The sequence below is a fragment of the Canis lupus genome, chromosome 31, assembly GCF_048164855.1.
Source record: "Canis lupus baileyi chromosome 31, mCanLup2.hap1, whole genome shotgun sequence".
NCBI lineage: Eukaryota > Metazoa > Chordata > Mammalia > Carnivora > Canidae > Canis > Canis lupus.
This window is the reverse complement of record NC_132868.1, coordinates 25,654,409-25,672,758: the sequence shown is the minus strand read 5'-3', so window position 1 is coordinate 25,672,758 and position 18,350 is coordinate 25,654,409. Positions and strand designations below refer to the sequence as shown.

Genomic DNA, 18,350 nt, shown 5'->3' with positions numbered 1-18,350 from the left:
AAGTAAGTGTGTACACTGTCTCTCCAGTTCTTAATATAGTTACTGGGGTGTTACCATCTTTCCTTTGTATTACACATTTTTATCTCCTACAATTCTGAAATCATTTAGGAAGTTAACAAGGCCTATTACTATACCACCGTCTGAAATGGGGTCATTTCTGGGGTAAAATGAAATATCTGTTTGAGTAGCTATAAAGATTTCTAAATTTGAAGCCTAATATATTTTCAGTTGCTTTAGTCCACTTGTGTTGCTATAATTGAGTACCATAGAGTATAACTGGGTAGCTTATAAACAAGAACGATTTACTTCTCACAGTTCTGGAGGTTGGGAAGTTGAAGCTCAGAGTGCCAGCACGTTGGATGTCTGGGGAGAACCTGGTTTCCTTTTCATAGTGCTACCTTCTAGCTATGACTCACAGAGCAGAAGGGAGGGACTAGAGGCCCTCCGGGATGTCTTTTATTTATTTCATTTTTTTAGAATCAACATCCAAAGTCCCCACCCCAAACACCATCACATTGGGCATTAGATTTCAAAATAGGAATTCTGAGAGGACACACACATTTAGACCACAGCCTCTTTCCAACTTCCTGACTCACCTTTTAACTTACACTTCCATTTGTTCAATTTTAGAAAAACAGAGAAGGAGATGTATTTCCTTTTCCTCAGAAGAAAATATTTTCCAAGCAGACTATGGAGGTTACCAGTCTACTCCTTCCTTTTATAGCTGAGATGACTGGGGCCCACAAAGGGGAGGAAAGGCCTGGGGTCTTAGGGCAGGCTCATGATAGAAGCCGTACCAAATCCAGATCTTACACTACTTGTCCTGTGCTCTTTTTCATATGTGACTTTGGGAAAGCCTGTGCACATTTATATCTGTTTTTCTAGTTATGTGGCCACCCAGAACTTCTCAGTAACATTTGTTGAGGAACTATATAAGAGTTGGTGAGAATATGTGTAACACCTTAGAACTTGCTCTGTTAGAGATTCGTCTCATATGTTCTTTATGCTAATTTATATGTATCCATGTAAGAAAGTAGTAAGGCATTTCCATCCGCATATAATTTCTGCATACTGAATTTTAGTTTAATGTAATTTAATTTTAATGTAATGATTGAATCTGATTGCTGCTAACTCCGTTGTACCATACTTATCCCAATTGCTTTTATTAAAAGATGCAATAGTACACGACTTTATTGGTTAAATTATATTGTAGCCACTTTTAAAGACGTTTAATAGCTTTCTGCTGCTTTCAAGATAAAGCACAAATTCCATAGCAATACGTGGTGTTCTCGGAAACTGATTCTAAGGTATGTCTCCATATATCTGATTCTCTGAATCCAACGAACTATCAACGCTCTTCAAATACTGTTCATTCAGCTATTGTTTTGTTTGATCAGTTTAGTTTTATTAATCCTGAGCTTGATACGTGAGATATAACAAGACACACCAGTTCCCTGTGCTAGCGGATTTCACAGCCTGACCTCACCACGATGTTGGATACCTTTGTGCTTTTCTCTTTTTTTTTTCTGCTTGGAAGGCTTTCCTTAGCCCATTTCCTGGGAGGCCACATCCCAGTTATTCTTGAGTGGGACATTCTCCCATCATTCTCCCTGATGAAACCTTGCAGGGTCGCTTCCTGTTGGGAGTGGGGTTCATCTCAGCATAGAGCCCGCCTCTCAGTGGCACGTGTATCATTCTGTCATCATGTAGAATGACAGGCTTATCCACTAGACAGTAAGTTCTCCAAGGGAATAAACAGTGTTTGATTTTCTCTATAACCCTCATGTGCTATGCAGTTTGGCTTTTAGTAAGTGCCCAGTGGCTGAGGGATGGAGGGATAGATAAAATGTGTAGCTAGGTAAAAATAGAAGTATAGAGAGATGCAGAAAGAAAGGAAAATCAATACTTTAGTAGGAGACTTGGCAACAGATCATATTTCATTCCTTCACCAATCTTCTTACCTTAGCATTAAAAGTTACACATAAGTACATATATATAATTATATATACACAGATTGTATACACACACACACATACACAGACAGATACACTGGGGGTGACTAGTTGCAGAGAACAAATACATCCATTTGCGGATGATCCTGATATGTGAGTCAAATTACATATGTTTAAGATGTAGGCAAATTCATGTCTTCGCCAAATTTTCCCCAAGCTATGGTTGTTTTTAAAGATGACTTGCAGGCTAATGAATACTCCAATAATGATTTGCAAGTTTTGCATTTAATTTAATCTTTGAATCCAAAGAGCACGAGGGTGAACTAATTAAGGAAGTTATTCATGTGGCTATCAGATGCTACAGTATGCAATACGTGTATTAAAGGCCGAGTCTGCCGTGAAATTTCCTGGCAGAGAAGATCCTGAGGCAAGGTTAGTGTCCCGCCTTTCAGCTCGCGTGTATTCTTGGCATGTTGCACCAGATGTTTTGCAAGCAATACTACCTGGTGAGGAAAATTCTCATTAGCATCACAAAGAATTCTGTATTTTGATGATACTTGTACGGTTACAAAGAGAATTATGAGTCTTTTATCCTATGCAATAAACCAGTAAGAGAAATTCCTGTGGTACTAAAGAATCCTGTTTTGTTTGAAAATAGATGTTGAATGAAGAGGATGAGGGGATGTGGGCAGTGAGACAGAGAGAAGAAAATGCCTACCTTATATGCTAGTTGGGGGCATTTGGGGGATACTGTTAGCATTCTTTAATGAGGATTGTAGAAATCATTTGATATTGCCTAACAGGTAAGCTTAAATGGGGGAGGGTGAGGAAAGGTCCAAAGATGGCAATAAAGAATTTCAAATCAAGATCAGAGGTGGTGTGCAAATGCCATCATTAATCATGAATTTAACCTTGGCCAATACCCTAGGCAGACTGAGCTTGTTTATGCCTATTTAAATCAGGTGTATGATAACATTAATAATAAATAACTTGCTAAGTGATTGTGAGGATTGAGTGGTAAGCATGCTATACATCTCCCTTTTTATTTGTTTGTCTTCTTTTTTTTTTAAGATTTTATTTATTTACTTGAGAGACTGTGTGAGTGGGTAGGGGAGAGGTGGTGAGCAGAGAGGGGAGGGAGGGGAAGGAAAAGAACAGAGAAAGAATCTCAAACAGACTCCATGCTGAGTGTGGAGCCTGGTGTGGGGCTCAGTCTCATGACATGAGCCTCCCCAGACCACCACCTGAGCTGAAACCAAGAGTCAAATGCCCAAGTGACTGAGCCACGCAGGTGCCCTTGTTAGTCTTCTTTTATTTTTTTAAATTATTTTTGTTATTATAAATTTATTTTTTATTGGTGTTCAATTTTGTTTGTCTTCTTTTAAAAGAAAGCCTGAAATAATATCTTCAGGTAAAAAATCATATTTGATACCAGAGAGACGACTGAGCTTAGAATCCGAGAGCCTGAACTGTATTTTGGTTTAAGCTACCAGTAGCTATGTAACCTAGGGTATGGCTACATCTTTCTCAGTCTTCAATTTCATAAGCTTTTAAATGAGAGTATTGACCTGGATGATTCTTAGGGTTCCTTCCATCCCAGTTCTTATGTTCAGTGATTCTATATAAATCTTTATAATGGAAGTCTACTATTTTCATTTTCCAAATGGTCCTAAGGAACAAAAAGGTTAAGCTGTTTGCCCAGGCTCTCTCAATACGCTAATAGCAGTTATGCATTAAAATGCAAACCTCCAGAATTTAGTGACTTAATGCTGCGTTAAGTTGCTTTTTTAGATACATACTTATACAGTGGCTCCCTAAGACTGAATACCCTGAAAAGAAAATCAGAGGTCGGCATTTTATGGATACTGCCAGTATAATTCTTTTTAAGTCTTACACAATTTGACCGGCTCTAGGAGAATTGGTTAGCAAAGCCATACACATTTTAATTACACAGATTATGCAACAGGGGGCTCTCTAACAAAGAAGAAAATTAGGGAGCACACATTTAGGCCTGATTCAGCTTCAAAAGCAGAGTAAGTCTTGCTCACAATTTTTAAGGAAGTAGAAGTGAGATGCTGTGCTATTACAGGGCTCAGCTAGGATTATAAACGGAGGGAGATGTCAGTACTGAGGATTATTTTCTGATTGCAGGACAGCAATGTGATATTGGATGGTTAGCATTCTGCCCACAAAGGCAGCCATATGACAAATCATGGTAAGACATTCTGAATGAGCTCAGACCCGCCAGCATCCTCTCTGGTGAATTTCTAGATTGAGCAATCAAGGGAAAATAGAGAGAGGAAGATTTGCACCATGGATCGGAGTTCCGTGGGAGAGCTGGAAAGGGTTAATAGAACCAACATGATAGAGTGGAGAGGACATCCCTTTGGAAGGTAACAGATTGAAGTTCTGATTTCTTCACTAATTAGCTATCAACTTGACTAATTGAATTTTCTCCTCTTTCAGTGTCTTGTTCTGTAATAGTAGAATAATAATAATATCTATCATGCTAATCCCACAGGATAACTGTGAGGATTAAATGCTTGAAAAACACTTAAATCGTAAAATGTGATATGGCTTGTTCTCAATCTAATCTCTCAGTTCATACATATCTTTAGCTATTTAGGAGAAAGTATGGGCCTACTTCCAACCTTTCCTAGTTGAGAGCATTTTTCATATCAGGCTTTCCCACCCTGCCAAGTACCTCTTTTCTTTTCATATAGAGCAATAGAGAAAAGCTGCAACGACTAGCACCATCACCAGCACACTACCCCTTCCTTCTCCTTGCTACCATCAGCAACACAACTGGGAGGTGACTGATCTATTAGTAAAAGGCTGGATCCCAAAGTCCTGTGTTCAAATCCTGGCCATTCTCTTTCCTAGAAGTATAACTTAGCTAACTTGCTTAAGTTCTTTGTTCCTCTGTTTCCTTGTTGATAATAGCAGTGCCTACTTAGTAGGGTTGTTATGAAAATTAAATAATTGACACTTGTACTTAGACCAGTTTCTGGTAAATAATTAGTACTCTAGAAGTATTTACTTTAATTATTATTGCCTTTATCCAGAGTTATGGAGAAGTGCTTTGTGGTAAAAGATAACCTGTCAGGTTTCGTTCTTCTGGGGACTAAGGACATCTTAGTCATGGGCCTGAGGGATGAAGGATAACCAACCCTTCTTTTTATTTTAGTTAACCACCCCAAAGTTACTTTGGAGGATCAAAGGGAGAATCCTAGTCTGCTTTTTGTGACTTTTTGTGATGTGGTGAGCATTATAATTAGAACCAGAGAATTTTAGAGAGAGAAGGGATCTTAGTGATCATTTGGTTTATCTCATTCTCAGAATGGGAAAATAGATAGAGAAGAGGAATAATCTGTCCAAGTTTCCATATTGAGCAAATAGCATGAGAATGAGATTTCAAGTCCAGCTAAGAGTAAGCCTATTAAAACATATTGCTTCTGTTGACTCTCCTCATTGTAGAATTATCTCTTTCTTTGATATGAATTATTACAAAACTGCTTATTAAGAGTCATCTAAAATTTCCTGATCTATTTAGATATGGTACAAAGGAAGAAGAAAACGCAACCTCCAAAGTTCAACTAGATGGGAATAGCTTTATTTTGTTTTGTGCCATCCTCACGAGTAACAGAGCACTTCATCATTTCTCATTCCTCCTCCACCTCCACCCACTCAGCAATAGAGGATCAAGTCTAAACGAAAATTGGGAGAATTTAGCTGCTTTAGAGAGTAACGTTGAAATTGGGGTCATTTATTCTCATGACAGTCTTTGCTACAGTTACTAGTGTCCTTTCTTTTTCAAGTAAGTGGTCACGTTGAAAATATTTGGGCAGTTTAGATTATATATTATTTTTTGTTGTTGTTTAGAATCCCTAAAATTGAATGTCACTCCTGGTTCCAAGACCCTTCCAAAAGTAACCTTCCATTGGAGGCTTCAAAATGTAAAGATCATCTGTTACTCTTTTTAAAATTTCTCATTTTATAGAGGAGTAAACTGATAGAGGTTAAATGACCTTTCTATGGTCACGCAATTTTCTTCTCAAAAATGTCACTCTGTGGGACACGTGCTTATACTTTCCAATTACCGTGTGTATAATAAGTTAAAAATTGCACATCAGGCAACAAGATGATTGGCTTTTCAAATCTCTGACATCACAAATATGACAACTGTCGATCCACCATCTACTGTCATTCCATCTTCCTTCCCGTGTTTTGGAACATTGAGTTGAGAAATCATTTTGTAAGAATTTTTCTCAGTTTATACTAAGTTTTCTCAAATTGGTTTTGAGTTTTCCGGAGTTGTGATTCTCCTTTTTCTTTCTAAAAAATGAAATCAAAGATACTATATTAAAAGCTGTGAATGTGTACATAGATTTAAATATGTCCTTCTTTCTACCATAAATTGAATCTCCAGATTTCTCTATGATTACTGATAGTAGAAATGGTAGGTCTTGTAGTAGACAATTGCAACTGGAGGCCGATAACTATTTGCTTTTCATATTTCCATTATGACCCTAACAGTTTACCTACACAAGACCTTCTATGCAGGGAACCTTCATAGAGTTCCTAATAATATCTTTTGCCCTGCAAATCATTTCCCTTTGGTTCTCTGTTCACCTTTAAGCTGTTAGCTTTTGGTTACTTTAAAATCTCTTATCTCAAGTGTGATCTTTTCTACACAGGAATCCAGAAGGAATTCTGTGACTGTCCTCCACAGAATCCACTATACTTTTAACTAACACCTTGGAGGCTTTTGACTCTGGCCTTTCCTGGGGAGCTTTTCTCACTTATATTTTAATAGGTTCAGGTCTCCTTTTCCTTGCTCTAGAATACTGTACCTCATCGGAACATGATCCTTTAACTGCTCAACTGTTCATTGAGGAGCAACGCCTTTAATCAGCTAAGCCATCTTAATACACCATATAAGGTAACTGTTAGCCGTGTGCTTTCATCACATGGTTATCTTGATATGTCTTCCTTGACGGTCTCCTTGAATCTCACATCTTGTACCATTTTACCATCATGTTTTCACTAGGAATCAGTTTGATCATTCATTCACCCTTGTCTTTTAAATTTCTTAAAAAAAAAATTTTTTTTTTTCAAGTATTGCCTTGGATTCAGCCTACAGTGATTCTGTTTTATTTTCCACCCCAGCAGTGCTAACTGTAACCATTTTATAGAATATGCATCTCAGCTCGTGGAACCCTCCTCCAATACTTCCTCTGGTATTGCTCTTACTTGAATGTCTCTGATGATGGGGAGCTCACTTCCCCTTTTTGTGAAACCGTCTATTTCACTGTTGAGCTGCACTTTCTTGTATAAAACTGCTTAACTGAACCCAGGTTTGCCTCTGGGTACACAGGATACCTCTTTCTTTTTCCAAGAAAAACATCTTTAGACACTTGGAGATAGACATCACTTCTTTCAATTTTTCTTTCCTTGGCTCTAGTTATTAAACTAGTACTTCAAATGAGGCCATGATCATCAGGAAACAACTAGTCTGGATGCCTCTGACTGAGATTCTGAATGGCCTTAGTCCATGGCAATCCTAACTTTTTTTTAACACTTCAAGAATATAAACGGTCTCCTTATTAATTCATATTAATTCATCATCTAAAGACAGGCATGAAGAGAGCCTTGGATTTGGAGTCTGCCAAACTAGATTTGAATTCTTGACTGGACCGATGCTTCAGACAATTGACTAACCTTTCTCACCTTCAGTTTTCTCATTGTACAGGTGGAAAATGATGTTGGCCCTGTAGGACTGTCATGACGATTAAGTAAAATAATTTGTAGAGCGCCCAGCACTGTCCCTGGTCGATTGCGGTTGCCTGATAAATTTTAGTTTCCTTTGTCTTTCCTACCCTCTTCTTCCTTTTCTTCAGATACTTTTAACCTGTACTTTGAACATAGTTTTCAGTCGATGTTTTTGCATGGTTCTAACTAATTAATATGGACTCTGTAAGGAAAACCCAATGATTGCTTGATTAAAATGAAAATGGGGTTAATATAAGACTATATTGAAGGCCAGTGTGTAACAGGGGAAATCACAACATGGAGAGAAATTGCAACTAACATCTAGATAACTTGATACGATTCACTCCCCAGAGTCCATAGCTCCAGACCAGTGTCTTAGGAGTGCCTTTGAGATTGTTTTTCTGTACAGTTTCTGGCCTGATTTTACTTGCTAGAGCATCTCTTCCCCTGACAGTCAGAACAACTGTAGGTCTGAATGGATTGCTCAAAATTCAGGGACAAGAAAGAAAGGCATGCCTCCTTTTTGGAACTTTAAATGTAACTTTTCAGGTCTAGGTCTCTTTTATCTGATGCCTGAAACTATGACTTTCTACTCACTTTAGAGAATAATCTTTCCCCCAGGAGAATGGTGTTGGTTTACCCTAGGAGTTTATCAAGGTTGCATTATCAGAGAACAGTAGTTCAATGTCTGTGCTAGATGTACAAAGGGGATAAGGGGAACACATTCCCAGATTAAGACCGGGTGTTTTCTACTATAGTTATCAGACATTTGTTTCTTTTTTTATTATAGCTACTACTTAAGTGATGCTATCAGAGACTCAAGGTGATACCACTATTAATAAAAGTTTGCCTAAGGTTTTCTTTAAGGTAAAATTTGAGACTATTCTTGCTCATCCTGAACATTTATTATTTTCAAGTTAAAACCAAATCTATATACACAGTTACAGAGTATCTGCTCTAGTCAAAGTACTAGATCCTTATAGGAATAGAAAATTTAAGTCATGATTCTCTCTTCCAAATTCTATTTCTAATTTCATAAATTGATTTTACTTAGAATATTGTTTTAAATAGTGATGTCCAGTTATTTTAGCATGAAGTCAACATTCTTTCCCTGATTTTTTGTCCTCAGCAAATAGTAAATGCTTCTAGTTACTTATCTTTTAAAGGCCAACTCTGGCTATTTCCTTGTCTTATCCTCTTTTAGAGATGAGAAGAAGAGCTGTCAAAATGTGGAGAAAGGAATGGAATCTCTTCTCCCTTGCTGTGTTCTTGTGAAAAATATTTTTAAGTGAATGAGAATTTTACTAAATACTTTCATTTAGTACTCCAGAATTTTCAAACATTTTCTTGTTTGCTTCCCTACTATTCTGAAAGGAAGCTTGCTAAATATTTTTTACTTTGGTTTTGAGCAATTTTGCTTCTCGTAAAATGTGAATTTAGATATTTTTAGATGAAAGGTACTATATTTCATTCATCTATCCACTCATCAACTCATCCATTTACTCACTCATTTACTCATTGACTCATTCATATTTTTCTTTGTTTTAAAAATTTGTGCTTTTTTCAATATATTATTTTAATTAATCTACATCCTATATAGCAGTCATTTTACAGGCAAACAAACTTAGGCTCAGGTAGGCTAGGTAACTTTATGCAAGGACAAATTATTTAACTCTAAATTACATATTCTTTCTGCTTTCATTCATTTTTAGAGAATTCCTGAAACTTAGGACTAGAAATGACCTCACTGGTCACCTTGTCCAAACTCCCATTTGATCCCTTGATAGTTTTCCCTAACCAGTTTGTGTATTTCAGTCATTTCCAATAGAGCCATACTCAATACCAAATACCTATGAGCACAGGACCAGTGTGATCTTTCAGTGTTATTTTAACAGCACCCAGTGGACAAAAATATGAATTTGTTACAATTTTAATAGTACAGTTTGAGTGTCAGTCATGTGCTGGGTGCTGTAAGAGACTGCTATTTCAACAAGATCTAGTCCCTGAAAGTTTGGGATCTAAATTTAGAAATGAGAGCAACTAGGAATGGTCCATAGAGAAAGAAGCTCAGTAAAGATGGCTGACAGCATGGATGTTAGGACTGTCAAGACCTTTTAAGGTCATTTTGATCATGTTCTGAGAGTTTAAAAATTGACTACTTATTTTATCTGATGTCTGTGGTGTTTCTTTTCCTTATTGTTATATTCCTTCTCTTATGTGAGAGTGATTGTGTGTGTGTATGTGAGTGAGAGACACACAGTGAGAGAGAGAGAGACAGAGACAGAGACAGAGACACAGTGAGAGAGACAGAGAGACAGATAGGTTGAAAGAGAGATTGAGAGAAAGAGATCAGACTAAGACTATAGACCTAAATATTGGGGATTGGTGTTGCTAAGGGCAGAAATCTAGGTAGTGTTCCCTCTCAGGCAATCAGATTTTAACAGATGGATTGAATTTAGGCAGACAACATTAAAGGGTTTTGATAAAGCAAAATGATCAACTTGGAGATACTAAGACTACCCCTGAGTTAGCTGAGTTTGTTTTTTGATGTAAGAATAAATGCTTCATTTTTTACTTTAAGATGGATAGATAAGTGGGTTAATTAATTAATTTCATTGATTAATTTACTCAAGAATTTATTGAGCACATGCTACATACTTAATGCTATTTTAGGTACTGGAGTTAGAAAATAAACAAAATCAGTAATCTCCCTGTCCTTATGGGTTTATAATCTCATGAGGATCTTCCAGCTACATTTCCCTTCTAGAAGGAAGAGGTATCTCTGGATCAGTGACAGTGGAAATTAGAAAGGGGCTAAAATGATAGTGAGTCAGTGAAGAAAGACTTTCTAACGTCCTCAATCCAGCTGGGAAGGAAAATAACCAAGTGCCAACCATGAGGTTCAAGCCAAACTAATGTCTACTTTTTTAGGAACAAGAATGGAAGAAATGGAAATTTGTCCTCTTATAAATTTCTCTAATTCCTTTTTTTTTTTTTAAGGATTTTATTTATTTGACAGAGAATGAGAGAGAGAGAGCACATGCAGGTGGAGAGGTGGGCAGAGGGAGAGGGAGAAGCAGACTCCCCACTGAGCTGGGAGCCCAATGTGGGGCTCTATACCAGGACTCTGGGATTATGACCTGAGCAGAAGGCAGATGCTTAACCTACTGAGCCACCCAGGCACCCATTTAATTCCTATTTTGACTTAGTTTCCCTATAGTATTCTTATGAAGCTCAACTTGAATTACTGATCAAAAGAGGAGGACACAGTCTCAGAATCAGAGGGTATCCTCTCATGGCCAAAGGTGGGAATGTTGCCCCCTTACCTTAGCTCTGTAGCCCAGAGAGAAGTACAAGCTGCAGAAGATTTGGGACACTCGGGTCCTTTCCCTTCCAATATTGAGTGATCTCTTCAAGGTCAGTTTACCAAATGTGAAGCCCTGTTAGTGAGTACTAGAGGTTAGTGAATGAAAAGACATTCAACATTCCCATTTTTTCTCTGTGATCTTAGGTTGTGAGAGACCTTGAGATCAAAAGGCCTGGATTAAACTCCTAGATCCTCACTCATCTGTTGTGTGACCTTGGGGGATATCATCACTTATTGGAGTCTTAGTTTGTCAGTAAAATTGGGTTACTATTGTTCCTTTAACTTTCTTCTCAAGGTTGTTGGGAGTCTCACTGAGATAATACATGGGGAGATGATTTCTAAGCAGTAGAAAACTATATAAATGCAAGTGACATTTGCTTTCTTATTTTATTAGTTTTATTGCATGATTATAATTGTGTATGATAGCATGTTTTTATTGACATACAGTGTAACACAGAGAATAAAAGGGACGCTCTGGAAATGAATTCTGTGGGTTACACCTGAACTCTACTAATTCTTAAGTGGGTGACCTTGATTAAGCAACTGAACCTCTTTGTGACCCACTTTCTTCATTTATAAAATGAGGATAATGACAGAACCTACCTCATAGGGTTGTTATAAGGATTCAATGTGTTCATAATTACAGTGCAGTTAGAGCTGCAGGGTGCTTAGCATTGGCTCACATCAGTTGTACCTTATATTTCTTATCAAAACAGAAATTTTTTGAAACATTGATAATTTCTCTACTTGGGCAATAAGGACACCACCCCTGATGTATTTCAGAGAGAATTAAATCTATTGTCTTTCCTATTTTGAGAAATGATCAAAACCAAACACATGACATGTAAAAATGCAGTTATTGAACTATTGGATAAAGATCCACAAAGAAATGTGTTGTGTAAAGGAATTCACAGATTATTAGAAAGTTAATTGTTTATATTGCTTTTGCCAACCTATTTTCACTGACAATCTGGCAGAGAAAAGCAAAAATAAAAGGAACTGCCACTCCTGCATGAGATAAAATTCATGGAGAAAAGGTCTTCTTCTGCCTGTCAAGCTTGCTGTGTCAGAGCCCAATGAGCTCATGTTCGCCAAGCTTTGAGTCAGGGGCCTAATCTCAGAGAAGGATGATATATGAGCAGAACTACACTCCTTTGTGTTCCTAACGGGCAAGGACATTGACAATATTCCACTAATGAAAATTTTGTTTGCCATTACAATGTCAAGGTTAATCATTCATTTCAAGTAGATCCAGCCTTCATTAAATACATCATGTCCAGGAGTGAATGATGATGTATGAATCACAAGGTATGTTTTCCTGTTTTGGGAAGTCTGGGTTTTATGGCAGGACTTGATTAAAATGGATATATATATTTTTAATTTTCTTTATTTATTCATGAGATACGCAGGGAGAGAGAGAGAGGGGCAGAGACACAGGCAGAGGGAGAAGCAGGCTCCACACAGTGAGCCGGAAGAGGGACTGGATCTGGGGACCCTAGGACCACGCCCTGGGCCGAAGGCAGGCGCTAAACCGCTGAGCCACCCAGGGATCCCCTTAAATGGATATTTTAATGACAGCATGCTCATTCTAATACTTTATGTTATTATCACATCTTCTTTGAGGCTTGCAACAGCTCAGTTAGATAGGTACTGCTGGTGTCGTGATCGCTGACCTGTTTTGCAAATGTGGTTTAGACAGACTGGATAACTAGTCCAGTAGCATAGAGCTAGTGGGTGTTTAAGAGTTAAGTAAGTTCCTGATGACATGTACTGTAAGTTCATTGAGGGCAGGAAGATTGTAGAGGGTGTATAGAGTTCTCCTTGATAACCAAAGTAGAGCCTTGTATGTACCCTGTGCTCAATTCAAGGTTTCAAGTGGATTGTGGTTTCAATTCAAGGTTTCAAGTGACAGTGACCCTAAGAATTTGATGGTGGGAGTTAGAAGGCTTGACATGTGTGTAAGGGAAAGACTATTTAACGTTCTGTGTTTTTCGCTTTTAAAATATGGACATGATTAAGACTGTCCATGCTTTATTTGCTTGAGTCGAGGTCAGAAATAGAAACACAACTCCGTAAGTATCCTTTCAGTGTGTATCTGACAACTTTCTCCAAAGTAATTAAAACTGCTTCCAACCATGATGCCTTCAGAATTGTGAAGGTAAGAGTTTCAAGTTGGTCAAAGAAAGGCATCATAAACATCAAGGTATTGTTATCTCTGAGATATTGCCCTTTAAAAATTGTTTTACCTAAATCATCAGTAGGCTGATTTGGTCTCATTCCTGATGCCCAAACGCGAAGATGCTGAAATGCCCGTGTAACTGTGGAGGAAGATTCCTGACATTTGGTGGCCCAGGTTATGAATTTCTGGATAACAAAAAGCTGACTTAAAGTTTAGAAGCTACTTTGCTTCTAAACTAAACAGCTGTGTGCAGAGATCCTAGATAACTTCTCAGAGGTCCTGAGACTTACCTCTTCTTCTCATTGAGGAAATGTAGTAAATAAAGTAAAGGATGCTGAGGAGGACTTCCAGGGCTCAGCAGCCAAAGGAGCACTCTCACAACATCTTCAGAGGTGCAAGAAGAAGAGTAGTTTTTGTTGTCTAATCGAATGGAAAACACCACATTCTTTTAATAGAGATCTAAAGACAGGAATAGTGTCACTCTCAGAAAGCTCCCACTTGTTGTTTTTATTTTGTTCCTTAAACGCCTGACTTGATGCTGGCATGTCAAGACCAAGAGGAGAACTTCAAACAAGTGTTGTCTGCTTTTTCATCTCCTGCCCCATCACCCTCTTCTATCTTGTGCCACCACATTGGTTTCCTTCTGCATCAAACTATGTTCTTTGCATAAACCTGCAGAAAAAAAGACCCAACACATGCAAAGATTAGATAACACACATTCTCTTCCCAGGCTTTTCTTTTTGGGGGAGTGGGAATCACAGGATTACAATTCTGTGGAAGTGCTAGATTTGGAGAGGCTGAGTTAATTTCTTCCTCCTAGTATTATCTACATTGTGTGTGTTTGTGTGTGTGTGTGTGTATGTGTATGAGTGTGAATAAAACTCTCAAGCTTTGACACATGAAAAACTTGTTAAAAACTCAAATTCCTGGCCTCCACTACTCAGAGACTTATGCTTCATGTTCTGAGAAACCATCGGGAATCTGCATTTAAAAAAAGCATCTCAGAAGTGTATCATGCATTTTCTTAAAAAAAAAAAATAAAAACAAACAGTCATCATCTCTTGCACTCATTTGGCATTTTCCAGTTTTCAAAATGCTTGCACATACATATTCAGTTCTCTGAGGTAGATGGGAATGATTATGCCCATTTTGAGGATAAGATACTCCAAGTTTAGCAATGATTTCCTCAGGGCCTCACCACACACCCCTCGCTTGCCCATTTCCCTGTATTCCTCACCTTAGCTGACCTTTTCCTTTTGGGGTGTTGAGCTGCAAGAGGCCAGGGGCCCCCAAAGCCAGCCAGTACTGTCTGTGCCTGCCTTCCTCGACAATGAGACAAGTTTCTTCTGGTAGCCAAGGAAGGAAAATGATTTTATCTGTGAAATGTGAACACTTCCCTAATTGACAATGTTATCAATTGGTTCCTTGCCCTATTGGGATGCATTTTTGAAAATGTATTCAGCTTTACTTTGGGAGGAGTGTGTATGTGCCTGTGTTTGTCTTTTTTACCTGTCTTGTTCTATATCGTTAGAATCCCAAGTTCACTGTCCTTACTGAGTCACATTGCACTGCCGAAGGGGATTGTGTCGTGTGGACAATTGGGATTCACTCCTCTGCGGAGCCTTGCTTATTCCATCCTCCTCCTAGCTGTCCACCCCATAAACCCTCCATCTGCTTCTGTTATGTCCAGCAGCAGCACCAAATATACAGGACCCCAGACACCCTAGGCTTGTTTGACACAGTGCTCCCTGGAATCAGCCTCAGAGGCCTCAATCCTTCTCATTGCCTAAGTGGATTTCTGCTAGGTTTGTGCCCACATCCAGAGAGTTCTGGGACCTCTCCTCCGGGTCCCCTATCCAGTAGCTTCCTGGGCCTGCACGGTCCTTGCCCTCTATTCGGATGTCTTGAACATATACTTGTTTCTGTTGGAAATCATCCACTTAATCTTCTAGCACTACCCTTTATGCTTAGTGGAGAGACCAGGCGCAGGATTAGGGATATCTGAAGACAAGTTGAAGGGAGATTTTTAAATACAACGAAGAGCCAGGTCCAGACCCTAGCAGGAATGGAAGGTGATTATTCCTTTACCTTTCCAAAACCTTTCATGCTGCATTTCAACTTGGGTGACAGCATCTTCTCTGCTGAGTTTTCTGTAACATCTGCCATCACAAGCATCCTGGAGACCTGGACTGCACTCCCAAGGCCCGTTGTTGACTGCCCTTGCCCACAGTCACCCCGTCACCCCTCCTGCATTCTCCTCTCTGTGCGGGGTGCTCACTCAGATCCCTCATTTTAAGGAGAGAGAACCTGCTTTGCAGCTTTCTGGATAGAACCAAGAAAACTGGGTTTCAAGGATGCGGAAGCACTTTATCCTGTTACAAAATGAGCTGAAGGTGGGGCTCGACATTAGGGCCCGAAAGGCCATTGTTACTTTCTCCAGTGTCCACTGCCTTCCTTCCGAAACCGAGAATTCTGCGTGCGCCAGCCTCAGGGAGAGAGGGTGGACTGCTGTCCCTCAGCTCCTCCCCCCTCCTAGCCCCCCTCTTTGTGCACTCGGGGTCCTTTAACCGGCCGGTGCTTGTGTTTTCTCTTGGGGGAGGGACGGGACGCCACAGACCCGAGCTGCAGTTCCTTCACTCTGCCTCTGAGAATTTCTCATCCAAACCTCAATCACGTAGGATTGCGTAGAGAGGAGAGAAGGGGAGAGACAGAAGACGGAGAAGGGGGAGAGGGGTGACGGGGGGGGAGGAGAAGAGAGTCTGGGAGCCGAGGGCGCCTGGGAGGGAGGAGGACCCGAGCGCCGCGCCCCCCTGCGCACGCGGAGCCCGACCCCCTGCCCGGCCCGGCCCGGCCCCCCGGGCGCTGCCCAGCCCTCGGGCGGAGGGGAGCCGCGCCAGAGCTGCCCCGGCGGCCGCCGGCTGTCGTCGCCCCCCTCGGTGTCCGCGGCCGCCGTCCCCGCCTGGAGTTTGCAGCGGAGCGAGCCGGCTGCGCGGCGGCGGGGACGCCCGGGGCGCCCCAGCCCCTGCCCGTGAACGGGACTCGGCCCTGAGCGCCCCCTCCGGGGCCTGGGGAGGCGGCGGCGCTGAGCGGCCACCCGCGCGCCAAGTTGGGCGAGTTGGCGGCGGCCCCGGGGGGCGCGCGGCACAGCCCCCGCCGTCGCCCGGGACGGCCTCGGGGGCCCCCGCCTGCGCTCCCGGCGCCGGACCGCGGTGGGCAGCCCCGGCCCGGAGCCGGAGCCGGAACCGGAGCCGGAGCCGGAGCCGCAGCCGCCTGGAGCCGCCTGGAGCCGCCGTCGCCCGCAGCCAGCCCCCGCCCCTCCCGAGCCGCCGCGCCGGGGGTTCGCCGCGCGCCGCTCCCTGGCGTCCTCGGCCAGGATGGGCTGCGCGGGAGCCGGGGGTCGGCCTCGCGGGCGGCGGGTGAGCCGCAGCTGACCTGCCGCCTGCAGCTGCGCACCCGCGGGCCGCGCGCGCGCCTGGGGGTCCGGGCCGCGCGGCGATGACCTGATCCCGAGCCCGCCAGGGCGCCCCCTCCTTCCCTGTTCCCTCGCTTCCCTCGGAGCCTGTGCGGAGACCGGCTCGGTGCGGCGGCCCCGGGCGGACCACGGCGGGGAGCTCCAGTTAAGGCGTGTGGGCGCCGAGCTGGAGAGGACACCTTCGGCATCGCTGCCTTTTGAGGGGGCTTATTTAAACTACTGAGTCATTCCAGATTTAGGATTCCCTAAATAATCACCAACTGTGCCCGTCTTGTGCCAGAAAGCGAGCCGAAAGAGCGAGAGCGCCCGCTCTTGGGACCCCGCGCATCCCCGGCGCTCGCTCGCCTCCCGCGGGCTTCTCCCCGAGGGGTGCTTCGGCCCTCGAGGCTCTCCCTCCCTCGGTCCGTCGGTCCCTCGCTCCCTCCACCCCTCCCTCCCTCCCTCCCTCCTTCCCTCCTTCCCTCCCTCCTTCCCCGGCCCTCCTTCCCTCCCCCTCCCCTCGCCTCCCGCTCTCTTCGCAGCGCGGCCGGCGGGGAGGTGCGCGCACCGCAGCTGGAAACAGCTGCCCGCGCCCCGCGCCCGCGCCCGCGCCCGCGCCCCGCGCCCCGCGCCCCTACCCGGACTCCGGCTCGCCGCTCCCACTTCGCGCCTCTCGGAATTGCAGAACTCCGGCGGCCGGGCCCTGGAGAACCGCAGCCGGCGCGATGCATTCCGTAGACCTCACCCAGCCGGGACGGACCTCCTAATCTCCAGAACTGCGGGCCGCAGGGAGTTAAATTGCTGCCTTCCTCTCCTTCTCTCTGGCTGGCGGTTGGTGGCTTGTTTTCTAAAGGAACGTTTTATTCACTTTTTAGTATTTTCTACCGGGGGGCACGCTACCCGCCTCGGCCCGGACTCTGCTTTGCAAACGGGTTTTCTATGTATGTATGTGTGGATGCACTTCGGACACCTTGCCGCGCTTGCGCCTCCCCAGCGGGGGCACGGCTCGTTGTTTCTGGACATCCTTCCGACCCTTCCACTTGGGACTCTGAACGCAGTGTGACCAAAGTCCCCCCCCCCACCCCCAGCCCCTTGGACGCGGATCGCCGGGGGAGGGTGCAAGTTTGGGGTGCAAGAGTCTAGTTAACTGGAAGGCCTGGGACCGCCCCGCCCCCGCTGCCAGCGGTCGGGGAAGTTTACATCTGGATTTTCACACATTTTGTCGCCACTGCCCAGACTCTGACTAACCTTGTGGGCGTCGGGTTTTCGGCACCGCAGGCTCCTCAAACATTAGCACTGCCTCCCCGCGCCTGCCCCGGCCCTCCAGGCCGCCGAGGTCCTGCCCTCGCCCCGGCGGAGCGCGGACCCGAGCGCGCAGGGGAGCCGGGGCCTGGGGCCGCGCCGAGCAGCTATGGCTGCGGCGATAGCCAGCTCCTTGATCCGCCAGAAGCGGCAGGCGAGGGAGTCCAACAGCGACCGGGTGTCGGCCTCCAAGCGCCGCTCCAGCCCCAGCAAAGACGGGCGCTCCCTGTGCGAGAGGCACGTCCTCGGGGTGTTCAGCAAAGTGCGCTTCTGCAGCGGCCGCAAGAGGCCGGTGAGGCGGAGACCAGGTCAGTAGCAGCCCGGGCG

At 43.4% G+C, this 18,350-nt stretch overlaps 1 protein-coding gene and 1 long non-coding RNA gene across 5 annotated transcripts in view; one reads left to right on the top strand and one right to left on the bottom strand.

The window, feature by feature from the left end:
- The window catches only part of FGF12 (fibroblast growth factor 12), a 543,450-nt gene that overhangs the window by 273,768 nt on the left and 251,332 nt on the right, over positions 1 to 18,350 (top strand). The window contains exon 1 of one of the 3 annotated variants that reach the window (XM_072807852.1): positions 17,340 to 18,331. The exons of the other annotated variants lie outside the window; for them this stretch is intronic. Coding sequence (XP_072663953.1) covers positions 18,133 to 18,331 — 199 coding nt within the window. The 5' untranslated portion in view covers positions 17,340 to 18,132. Of the gene's footprint in view, positions 1 to 17,339; positions 18,332 to 18,350 lie in introns of those variants that run through there. 3 annotated transcript variants of the gene reach the window in all.
- On the bottom strand, positions 1,890 to 18,175 carry LOC140622207 (uncharacterized). 2 transcript variants are annotated; one of them, XR_012021948.1, is made up of 5 exons: positions 17,970 to 18,175; positions 17,360 to 17,568; positions 13,561 to 13,942; positions 11,051 to 11,164; positions 1,890 to 2,455 (listed from the first exon to the last, which is right to left on the bottom strand). It is a non-coding gene; the product is annotated as an uncharacterized lncRNA (long non-coding RNA). The 2 variants fall into 2 exon arrangements; XR_012021947.1 differs by lacking the exon at positions 1,890 to 2,455 and adding an exon at positions 5,544 to 6,287 and having other exon boundaries at positions 17,970 to 18,154.